The sequence below is a fragment of the Rhinopithecus roxellana genome, chromosome 11 (assembly GCF_007565055.1).
Source record: "Rhinopithecus roxellana isolate Shanxi Qingling chromosome 11, ASM756505v1, whole genome shotgun sequence".
NCBI lineage: Eukaryota > Metazoa > Chordata > Mammalia > Primates > Cercopithecidae > Rhinopithecus > Rhinopithecus roxellana.
Genome location: NC_044559.1, coordinates 102,205,957 through 102,218,577, shown reverse-complemented (window position 1 = coordinate 102,218,577; position 12,621 = coordinate 102,205,957). Strand labels below are relative to the sequence as shown.

The 12,621-nt window shown below is 37.6% G+C and overlaps 1 protein-coding gene across 2 annotated transcripts in view; it reads right to left on the bottom strand.

Moving 5' to 3' along the window:
• Positions 1-12,621, bottom strand: part of REEP3 (receptor accessory protein 3) — a 108,429-nt gene that overhangs the window by 16,091 nt on the left and 79,717 nt on the right. For both annotated transcript variants that reach the window (XM_030941216.1, XM_030941217.1), the window contains 2 exons: positions 10,692-10,812; positions 9,559-9,672 (listed from right to left, as the gene is read on the bottom strand). In XM_030941216.1, the coding sequence (XP_030797076.1) occupies positions 9,559-9,672; positions 10,692-10,812 (235 nt within the window). The remainder of the gene's footprint in view (positions 1-9,558; positions 9,673-10,691; positions 10,813-12,621) is intronic.

Below are 12,621 nucleotides of genomic sequence, written 5' to 3'. Positions count from 1 at the left end.
CAGAGATGGGGTTTTGTTATGTTGGTCAGGCTGGTCTTGAGCTCCTGACCTCAGGGGATCCTCCTGCCTTGGCCTCCCAAAGTGCTGAGATTATAGATGTGAGCCACTACGCCCGGCCAAGGGCAACTTTTTAAAGTAAAAGAGACATGACATTGTTTTAAAGCTAAGGTAAGTCAGGACTGGTAATGGCTCTTTCTAGAACAAGTTAGAAACATGTAAGAGCCAAAGAATCTTGAATACAAAATGACAGTCAATTAGTGAATTAACTATCTGGCAAGACATATCTACTACTCTACATTTGACTTTAAGTCCTTTCCCTTAACAATATGGCAGATACAAGGCACAGGTAAGTATTTAAATTGAAATTAAGTAAAGTTAAATAAAATACAATGTTCACTTCTTTTAATTGCACTAGCCACTTTTCAAATGTTCAATAGCTGCATGTGGCTAGTGGCTACTGTATTGGATGGTGCAGATACAGAACATTTCCACCACGGCAGCTCTGAAAGAGACATTTTCTGAACTGTTCATATATAACTACACTTCCCCTCCTAAAGTATAAAGCTGTGTAAAAGCAAAAAAAGAAAAAAAATTCTAAATTTACCTACTTTAAATTTGCATAGCATATAGATGAGTCACTTCTTATTTATAGCTAGATTAAAAATATTCTTCTAAGGGGGTTTTTATACTTATTATTTCTTCTTTTCACACATATGAATTTATGATTTCCTCTAGTTACAGTGTTACCATAGAAACTAATCCATAATGCTTCATCTCTAAATTTCAAAGTCAAAGGTGCTACAAACATTTGGACATTACTATTAACTTGTATTTTACACTCAAGAAAAAGGTCTTAATTTATGAGTCTTGATTCAGTTACTTTGGGTTAATAATACATTATGTCAAAACCAAATGCCATTTCCATATCCCACTTGAGCTGTTTATTTCTACCATATTTTTGAATTGTGATATGAAATCATTAAAGGTCTTTATTCTCAATAAAAATAATTGGATTTCACACATTTAAAAAACATTTGTGGCATGGTCTAATTTATTATACTTGCTTCCTCCTTATTAGATATCATTTACTTATCAAATAGATGACAGAAGACTCTACAGACATACTACAAGGAAGTGACCAGTGTTCATCTGAAACAGATGCCTTGTTTCTCAGAAATGTCATTCTCTTTATTTCATCTTCGTAGTTATGTGCCCTCTCTCAGCAATTCCTGATTTCTTTATCTACTGCCACACAGATGACAAATGACATGCATGTCCGTGATACCCTTTACTCAATTCACATGCAATTTCCAAGGCTGGCTATAATTCCCAAACCCTCCCACTCAAGAAGGTACATTTCAGGATACAAATGACTCAAAGTGTAACAGAATCAGTCTAGTTTTATAATTGTATCATCCCCAAACTTTGGTATGTTTAACAAGCATAATCAACAAATCTCTTGGGATATACCTCACAAATGAATGCACACAATACTGTTACTTCTACTGTTGTGATAGGTATATTTTGCCTCCAGAGCAAGACTTTTAAGACACTAGAGGAGAGGGACAAATCTTAGGCTTCTTCTATTCTCCCGGTATGCTACTGATATTGAACATGTAATAAGTAAACTAAATACTTTTTTATGTCCCTTCTTTTTCATTACTCTTGACTGTTAAAGAGTTCTCCATAGATGGCAGCATGTTTTAATGTAAACACTGTAGGTTTTGTGCAGAGGTTCGGCAGCAAACCACAGGTATGGCCACAGGCTTCTCCATGGGTAGACTACACCACCCACCAAGGGTTGCTTCAGGTTTAGATTAAACATGAGCAAGGCAAGGCCCAACCTTGAGGTATCTGGGTGATCTCTCTACAGGCTGGATTTAAATTTAGCTCTTGAGTAACCAATGCTACCATTATCAATACCCAAGTATTATCAACCTCTTCAAGGCTTTCAGGAAAGCCAGGTACTGTAGGGAAAAGCAAAAAGAGAATATGAGCCCTCTTTGAGAACCTCCAACACTTTAACAGCCATTATCACCTTGGAAAATTGGACTTTCCACTGTATATTTTTTATGGGCCTAAAATAAAACTAATATAAGAGAGAAATTGGTGCAGTATTGTGGACTTTGAAAACATTATATAAATTACAAGTATCCAATGTAACCAGTTTAAAGGGTGGGTATAATTATAAAGTAATCACTTCTGAAGGCCATCTTATTCCTTCTAGTTTTTACATCTTCAACACAAAAACTCCAGTAATAAAGGAACTATGTTTGCTATATTAATGGTAAGTGGAGACATCTTCCCTCTACCCCAGAATTCTATATCACATGCATAATATGGTTGCAAGTGTGCAGTGTGGCTATAAGTAGACAGGGAAAAATGCAAAACTAACAACAGTACAATGTTTAGGCAGATGGGATGGGTGACTTCTTTTCTTTTTTAAAATATTGTCTTTAATATTACAAAATTAGTCAATATGTGGTATACTATAAGAATTTCTGATCCATTTCTCACCCATGTTTCCTGTATCTAATGCTTTAATCCCATCAGTAAAAGAAAAATGGTCTATTTTTGAGGTCACAAATAGAACATTACAGTCACTTGTAAATAACAATGTTAAAAGGTATTGGTTTTGTTTAAATAAATAATGCTTTGTGTATCTATTTTCTTCTATTTAATTTATATAATGTGAAGACAAAAGTATAAGAAAAACGAGAAAAGGACCCGGTGCAGTGGCTCACGCCTGCAATTCCAACATTTCGGGAGGCCAAGGTGGGAAGATCACGTGAGGCCAGGAGTTTGAGGCCTTAGTTAGCTGTGATCACAACTCTGCACTCCAGTCTGGGTGATAAAGCGAGACCCTGTTTCTAAAAAAGGAAAGAAGACAGACAGACAGAAAGAAAGAAAGAGAGAGAGAAAGAGAGAAAGAAAGAAAGAGAGAGAACGAAAGAAAGAGAAAAAGAAAGAAAGAAAGAAGGAAGAAAAGTTCTAGTCTAGTCTGCTGTATGGAAACAGTGGTCTTAGTCAATAAAGAGGAAAGGCAGGATTACCATTCACAAGATAATTCCATATCTCAGCACTTTAGTTCCTATTCTCTGTAGAATTGTCTGTATTTTGTGTATGTTAACATTGATCCTAACAAAGTAACAGAGATTATGATGAAAATGTAAAACTCAAAGTAATTAAGTATTCTGTAGAATATTTTACACATTGAAACTGATTATCATGAGCAGAATTGTTCCTGAACCATCTGAACTTCAGGTGGCACTGAATTCTCAGGGTTTGGATTTAGATGGGCCCAAATATGCGTCGGTAAGAAACTGAGAATACTGCAGGGACTGACTGGGCAGGAGGGCTGGGTCCAGAGCTAGCACACTCAGGCTCTGGAAGGGATTCTTCAGCTGAGAAGCAGCTCCCCACACTGGCTCCACAGAGAGCTCATTTACATCCAAGGGCACTAGGACATCTGAATGTCTACTCAAGTATCTAAGCACATGGTTGGCATCCATAAAAAGGGACCCTGCATGTATGAGTAATTCCAATTTCTTCACACTCAAATAATGCTGTCTTTGTTTAAATACTTCATTTCCTGGTTAAACACCACATTAAAATTACTATATTTTGTTTTAAATAAGGAGAATTTATTATATTTATCAGCACCTTTGTATAAAACCTTCAATTTATTTTCTTCACATTTTAAATCACAGATTCAAAAACATATAACCAGCAATGCTTTATAATCTTACAAGCACAAAACATTCTTTTACAGAATAATTCTTATTATACTATTCAGTAAACAATAGTCACTAAGCTCTATTTCTTGTTGATCCTTGACGTTACATTATAATTGCAGATAAGGTTAGTTCCTAGTTTTTAGGGAAATCTCATTTCCCTATGCACATTCAGCAATTAATCTGATCAAGCCCAGAATGGAATTAACTGCATTTGCATTAGGTGAATAAAATATTTTAGTGTGTTTAAGATTAAAGCAATACGTATTTACTGAAGAACACTGATAACATGGAGAAAAATTTTAAAAAGGAAGGAAAAATTATTTCTAACCTATCACTAAAACTACTTATACATATTTATATATTCTCTTGAGTTTTTTCTGAGTCATCATACTTTTAGAGCAGTTTCTCAACTTAACACTCTTGCTATTTTTCGTTAGATAATTTTTTGTTGTGGGGAACGTCTTGTGCTTTGTAGAATATTAAGCAGCATCCCTGACCTTTCTTTACTGACTAGATACCAGTAGCAGCCCCCTCTCAGTGGTGACAACCTAAAATGTCCCATGGTAAGGGCAGGGGCACAAAATTGCCTCTAGTTGAGAACAACTGTTTTAGAGATATAAGGGGTTTTAGAAATCATGTTTCACCGCTTCTTTTTACAAGTGAGAAAAATTAATACTTAGATCAATGCAGATGATTTGTCCAAAATCTCATGGCTAATTTGTAGCGGAATCAACACTAAAAAAAATCCAGATTAACTCAATTGCTGTAGCATTCAATTTTTATTATACCATTCTGCTTCCTTAGATTGTAGGAAAAATAGTACAACTTTCTTTTTCCATTGTCTGGACAAAGGTTCTTTCCTTTTTTTTTTTTTTAAGTGTATAATACTAAGTTGTATATTCTCAAAGTCATTCACAAACAGAAAGTCATAAAAAAGACAGTAAGATGTTAGGATTTTTGACCTAATCGGGATCATTTAAAGTCAATTAGATTTCAACAATTTTACCTATAAAGTTCAAAAGTCTGTGGTAATTGATTTCTTATATCTTTTAAAGAAATTCACCAAGAAAAGGCTGCCAGAGAAGTTCAAAGACATGGTTAATACAACGGATAGTACTTTTCTTCATCTGTCCTTCATCTGGCAGTAGTGTTGCTCATCTGCACGAAACCACCTACGTTTCTCATGTGGAAAGCTATGGAATGCTGTACATCCTCAGCAAAATCCTTGAAGGTCCTTCAAATGTTTATGCTTTGCTCAGCCAAAATAAACTTGTACAGTGACCTTGCGAACAGATGCCTGGTAATGAGGTCATAGAACTGAGTAACATTTTCAGAAAATTGCTTTACGGTGTAATAAATGTTCTGATTAGATTCCTATTTTCACCTTTAACATGCTCAGGTGGTTCAACCTGGGAAACCTAGTCAGGGTTATTACCCATTCTTCAAAGGTCACACCAAGAGTCCAAGAATATTTAGCCTCAAAGATACTTTAAACAAACTATATATTGTAAAAATTTTAAATAATTTTCAAATCTTACTGTTGGCTTTCTTGCAGCTTCTCCTTAAACCTGACCTATTTCCTATTTCAGTTTCAATTTACTCTTCGGTATGAAGTGTCTGGTTCAGTGATTCTTCTATGACAATGCCCTTGTTTGACATCTGCAGAGATGAAACTAATTTCGTGTACTTTAAAATAAGTACAGTATAACTTGAGGCAAATAGAGTTAACATTATGCTATGTTCAGCATATTTAATGACCATTTCTAGTGAATAATACAGACTCCAGGATGGGATCTCCAACATTCCTGTACTCATGAGAATAGTGAAGGTTACCTCATATCCAGGGATGTTATGGATAAAAGAATCACAGCATTGCAAACAAATGGGGACAGTTCCAAATCCAGTATCCGATTTCATTTAAGGGATATGGGCTTCTATTTGTTTTGCAGGAGTGACTTAGATGATTTTTATCAATATTACTGCCTTTGGGGTGGACAGCTGATTTTAAGGTGTTAAACATATAAATTAAAAGAAACAATAAATCATAAGAGAGCCAGAAAAATAGATATATGAAATAGATACATTTTTGTTTTCATGGCATTTTTACAGAAAAGTATTCCTGTGAGATAATGCTTATTTTAATAATGAAGGGTAATGGGTGGGGTTTTATCAACCAGAGGTGAAATACAATTTTCAGTCAGAAATAAAATTTTTGTGGGCTATTCCCTAGCTAATATGGACATTAGCTCCAGACAGACAGTAGATTGTGCAGGTGAGGGCTGTATCTATCTTGCTCATTGCTACATTTCCAGTACCTACTATGCAGTAGGCATTAAATAAACAGATGCTGAATAAATAATATGTAGAATGCTAAACACCAATGGAGGCGAAGTGTAAGATAAAAATAAATGGGAAGGGAATGAGGATAAGATAATACAGTGGGGGCTGCTGATTCCCTACGTGGGAGTAGTAAACACAAGTCAAAATAAAACAAGTACTGCACAAAATAGTCACAATATGTACAAAGGTGTCTCACAAAATAGGAGAATAGATTATTATATGCAAATGCTAAAAGTGAGGAGGAAAAATGGGATTTGTATGCTTGTTTTTTAAGACAATATTCTAAAATGTGTTCTCTAAATAATTTTTCAACTTGAAATTTAATTTTCTGTTTTTCTCCACAGAACCACGTTGAAGAATGCTTTTAAATAGGAAAAATGCAGACAGCATCTTCATTGGGTGTAAATAAATACATGTACTTGATTTGCAAAGTCAAAAATGCTAAATTTTGTAGCAAAAAGCAACAAGCTTAGTCCCCTTCTCCTCTTCATCCCCTGCTGATGCAGCCCCTTTAAACCCTCTACTTTCCTATTGTAACAGATGAGGATTTTAGTTCTCTTCTACTTTTCTTCTCTTTCCCTGATACCCTCAATATGGCAAAACCACAGTTGTTAAATCCTTAGTCTGTGTTCATTATTATAATGTAAATGCAGTCATACTCCATTATTTCCTTTCTTATGTAACTTTTGTTTTTTTCCGCCAGAGTTAATGATCATGCCTTTTTTTTCTTTTTCATTGTCTTACCTTCTTTCTCTTTACATTGCCACCAATATATTTTTTCATGGTGCTCAGGGATCATGGGCAGCTGCATGGGCACCAGTGGCCTAGAGCCAATGTGTCATCTGGTTGAAGCATGCCCTCTCCTTGGTTTTATTATTTATTTATTTTATTATTAGTATTTTTTGAGACAGAGTTTCACTCTTGTCACCTAGGCTGGAGTGCAATAGTGTGATCTTGGCTCACTGCAATCTCCACCTCCCAGGTTCAAGCAATTCTCCATGCCCAGCTAATTTTTTTGTATTTTTAGTAGAAACGGGGATTCACCACGTTGGCCAGGCTGGTCTTGAACTCCTGACCTCAGATGATCCATCTACCTCGGCCTCCCAAAGTGCTAGGATTACAGGTGTGAGCCACCACGCCCGGCCTCTCACCAGTTTTAGTATAATCTCTGTGCAGCATGAAAGATCCTCTTGGCTTTGTAGGTCTACCAGAGCCATCCCTCCTGGCACCTTTCATCTACCACATCCAGTTTCGGCTGGCTGCACTTTGGACTTGCTGTGTGGTGGTCTCTCAGAATTTTTGTCATCTCCTTTCTGTGCTGAATAACTTGTTTCCCAGATCCCATGGGTTTCCCTTTTTGTGGACCATTCCCTAGCTCTGGTGAACAAATCTGCCCTGACAAAAGATAACCAGGAGGTAAATCTTGTGACTCTGCATGCTTAGAATTAAGAAATTTCACACAACCGAGAGCTTGACTGTTATAGTACTTGAGGGTGAAAATCATGATGTATCATGGATGGTATTACTGTCTTCAAGCTTTCCTTGTCACTGTTTAGAAATTTAATGTCATTCTGATTCTACATCATTTGAATGTGGCATGCTTTTTTTTTTGAGACGGAGTCTTGCTCTGTGACCCAGGCTGTAGTGTAGTGGCGCGATCTCAGCTCACTGCAGCCCCCGCCTCCCGGATTCAAGCAATTCTCCTGCCTCAGCCTCCTGAGTAGCTGGGATTACAGGCGTCCGCCACCACGCCCAGCTAATCTTTGTAGTTTTAGTAGAGACAGGGTTTCACCATGTTGGCCAGGCTGGTCTTGAACTCCTGACCTTAAGTGATCCACTAGCCTTGGCCTCCCAAAGTGCTGGGATTACAGGCGTGAGCCACCGTGCCCGGCCAAATGTGACATGCTTTTTATATTTGGAATCTTTATGAATTCTTTCCTTATCACTGGTGTTTTGGGATACCCAAGGACTTCACTTAGAGTCAGTCATTCTTTTCATTCATTGTGCTAAGTACTTGGTGGGTCCTTTCAATCTGAAGATTCATATCCTTCAGTTCTGGGAAATATTATTGTATTATTTCTTTGTTAATTGCATCTATTCCCTCTTTTTAGAATTCCCAGTGGCTGGATTATCTCCTGGATAATCTTTTTTAGCAGATATGGAAATCAGGAATGCATTTTCACTAAGCAAGAAATAAAAAGCAAAATGAACTTCTAAAATAAAACGTAGGCCTTTAAGCTGAAAACTTTGTTATTTCTGTATTCATTTATAAACCTATCCTAATAAAAGAAAAAGCCTTTAAAAGCCAAATAACAGGAAAACTATGCTATATTAAAGTGCTGATCATTAATAATCATTAATAATATAGTTGTCTTACATGTATAGTGCTGCACAGTTAATAAATTTCCATTTAACCCTCAATGTAATGCTAATTTGAATTTTCCCTCTTATTCATTATATTCAGTTTGATACTTGAGCCAAAAACCTCTCTGAAAAGTGAAAGTGCCCTCATTTCATATCCCTTCGCCATTACAGTTATATAAAATCACCACTTAACTACAATATTTATTTCCATAGCATTGTTGTTTTAGTTCAAGATAACTAAAAGAGACTAATTTGAAAGCAGAATACTATTCAGTCTCAATTTAATTTAATAGCAAAAAACTTAAATTTTCACTTGAATCTTGAATGGAGATAGACACATGATATTTATGTTTATTGGGCTCCTACTATACGCAAGCAAGCACTGTGCTTTTATATATTCTCACAGGTATATTACCCCCATTTTATACATGAAGCAACTAAGGAACACAGAAGGCTATTTTCTTTCCATACCAAACACACCAAAATCAATTATGCTAAAGTATTTAAAATAAACCACACAAATTACAACATGCAAAGAAATCCAAAACCATAATGCAAATTTTTACGGAACACATTCATTTGATAACTTGGCTTGCAAACATAACAAATGACATTAGTAATTGGCTAAGTATCAAGTTTTAAGAACAGACTTTTTCATGCCTTATTTTGAATAATCAGTTACCTCAAATTGATTGAAGTAGAGGTGCAGAAGTAAGCCAGAAATCCTACCAAGATATGGCCATTGAGAAAGAGACAGAAAAAGAGAGAGAAAGAACACCAAAGACAGAGAAAGAAACAATGGTCATCTTTACTTCAGGTGCTTTACTCAAACCACTTTAAGGTCATTAAGTGGGAACATTACGACTACATGACATTTTCAGGCATGTATTATTTATTAAGTACCTCTCATTTTGTGATCAATTAAGAGATTCAAAATATCAAGTATAGAAAACATAAAATTAAAATACCTTTAAAATTATTTACTTGTTTTCCAGTATTAGAAAAATAAACATACAGCAAAATGCCACAATTTTATAATGGTTTGAAATAAAAAGTCACTTTTCTTTATTTGTTAACTTAATGTGATACTGGATTAAAAAGGTAAATGAACAATTACCTTTACTGCTGCAGTAACAGCAGCAGTAGCTGCAAGGTTTAAACCTTGCCGTCCAAAGTTTACCATGGTTTCATAGCCTCGTTCCTTTGCTTGTACAATGTAATCATCAATCTCCTGGGGGAAAAAGCCACAGATGTTAGTTTTACTTAAAAATAGTGTTAAGAAGCCCCAAAGTAGAACATTCTCCCTATAATAGTTTCACAAATTTTATAGCATTAAGCATGTGTTGATAGGTATTTCTTTCTTTTTTTTTCTTTTTTTTGAGAGAGAGTCTCTTCCTTTTGCCTAAACTGGAATGCAGTGGCATGGGACAATAAGCGTGCACCACGATGACCAAATAATTTTTAATTTTTTTGTAGAGATGGGGGTCTCACTATGTTGCCTAGGCTAGTCTCAAACTCCTGGGCTCAAGCAATCCTCCCACCTTGGCTTCCCAAAGTGTGGGGATTACAGGCATGAGCCACTGCACCCAGCCTAGGAGCTTCTTTTTTTTTGAGACAGAGTCTCGCTCTCTCGCCCAGGATGGAGTGCAGTGGCACAATCTCAGCTCACTGCAAACTCCGCCTCCTGGGTTCATGCCATTCTTCTGCCTCAGCCTCCCGAGTAGCTGGAACTACGGGTGCCCACCACCACACCCAGCTAATTTTTTTGTATTTTTAGTAGACACAGGGTTTCACCGTGTTAGCCAGGATGGTCGCGATCTCTGGACCTCGTGATCTGCCTGCCTCGGCCTCCCAAAGTGCTGGGATTACAGGCATGAGCCACTGCGTCTGGCCTTTTTTTTTTTTTTTTTGAGATGGAGTCTCGTTCTGTCGCTCAGGCTAGAGTGCAGTGGTGAGATCTCGGCTCACTGCAATCTCCATCTCCCGGGTTCAAGCGATTCTCGTGCCTCAGCCTCCTAACTAACTGGTATTATAGGCATGCACCACCATACCTGGCTAACTTTTTTTGTATTTTTAGCAGAGGTAGGGTTTCACCAAGTTGGTCAGGCTGGTCTCATATTCCTGGCCTCAAGTGATCCACCCACCTCAGCCTCCCAAAGTGCTGAGATTACAGGTATGAGCCACCATACCTGGCCTGGCCTTGGCTTAGGCATTTCTTAAAAATTTATGGAAGTAATTCATATATCTTACCCTTTCCTTTGAAGAAAGAAGTGGATGAAGGAATTTTCTATATATTAAACTTGCTCCTTTGGTATAGGGAGAAAGCAGCCATATGACAAAAGCAATCTTCAGCTCATAGTACAGGGGAAACCTAATAAGAAAAACATTTGGAAATAAACTGCCAGTGAAAAATAAACCACTCTAGAAATCACAAAAACACCTTTTAAAAAGTTCAGTCACTATGCTTTTTTTTTTTTTTTCAGACAGAGTTTTGCTCTTGTCATCCAGGTTGGAGTGCAATGGCACCATCTCAGCTCACTGCAATCTCTGCCTCCTGGGTTCCAGTGATTCTCCTGCCTCAGCCTCCCCAGTAGTTAGGATTACAGGTGCGTGTCACCACTCCTGGCTAATTTTTGTACTTTTAGTAGAGACGAGGTTTCACCATGTTGTCCAGGCCTGGTCTCGAACTCCTAACCTCACGTGATCTGCCTGCCTCGGCCTCCCAAAGTGGTGGGATTACAGGCATGAGCCACCACGCCCGGCCTATGCTAAGTTTTTAAATGTAAGAGTTAGTGATCAGGAGACAACTGTGTTTCAATAATCTTGTTTCAACTACAGATCAGTTCATGAAAGTGTGACCTGAGAGATTCCCCCCTCCTTCTAATACAAGAATCTTCCTTTATAGTAAGCATAGGAAAGCTGCCAAACTGAATGCAGCAGTTAAAAGAAGGCACTAATACCATTTATCCAGTGCACAAGGCATGGCCACCCTATCTGCAGAGCCAAACTGCCATGGAAGTACATGACCTACCTCATAGGATAGTTGTGCCTCTCAGAGCATGACTTCATATGCTCCAAGTGTACAATGTCTACCCCATACACACATCTTCATCTTTTTCAGAACTCCCAAAAAATATCCCTTCCAATTTCATTTGGCCAGAATTGCAGCACTCTGCAGACCTAAATTGTTCACTTCCAAGGAAAATACAAAGTGTTACAGTGGGCCTCCCCTGTTGGCCCAGTATACTTCCTCAACTGTGGCTTTAACCATGTGACTTGCTTGCTTTGGCCAGCAGAAAATGAACATGATACATGTCACACGCAAGCAGAAGCTTTAGAACACCCTTTGACTCCTTCACTCCATCACCCTTAACCTCTTGCTTTAAGCTTTTGCCCTCTGGCATGAGAATAGCTGCTTGTTCAGCCTTGGTTTAAGGGGCCAGGTAAGGTCCTCACACCTGTAATCCCAGCACTTTGGGAGGCCAAGTTGGGAGGATTGCTTTAGTCCAGGAGTTCAAGGGTGTGGTGAGCTATCATCATGCCATTGCACTCCAGCTTGGGCAACAGAGCAAGACCCTGTCTCTAAAACAACAACAAAAACAACAGCAAAAGTGACCTGACCCCAGTAAAAATGCAGTCAACCATTTGCCCTCATGTAGCTTGAGCAAGAAGTAAGTTTGTTTTTCTAAGCCACTGTACTTTCATGGTTGTTTTTTTGTCACAGCAAAAGTTCACTAATATATAATGGGAGGCTCAGTATCTTGTTGTGAGAACCAGATAAATGTAGTCCATTTATCACTAGGATAAATGATAGCTGAGCAAATCTGAGTTCTTCTGTCAAGGCAGGCAGGTAGAGGGCAGTGAGGATGACTTACTGTGTTGTCAACAAAGAGGTCTCTGCCACACTGCAATTATAGGAGTTTCTGGATTCAGTTGTTCATGTTAGACATTTTCTACATCGTTCATTTTTAAATAACATATATAGGCTACATTTGCAATCAGAAAAAAATGAAATCTTAAAAAAAGAACTTGGAAACTTAGAGGTAGCATGGTTTAGGATCTGTGCTCTGTCACTTAAAAACAAAGAGACCCCCGCACCAAACCCCTATACCAAAAATATAACAGAAAAATGAATGAGCTTTGGGGCACAGGAAGGGAAATTTTTACAGTATTTCAAATC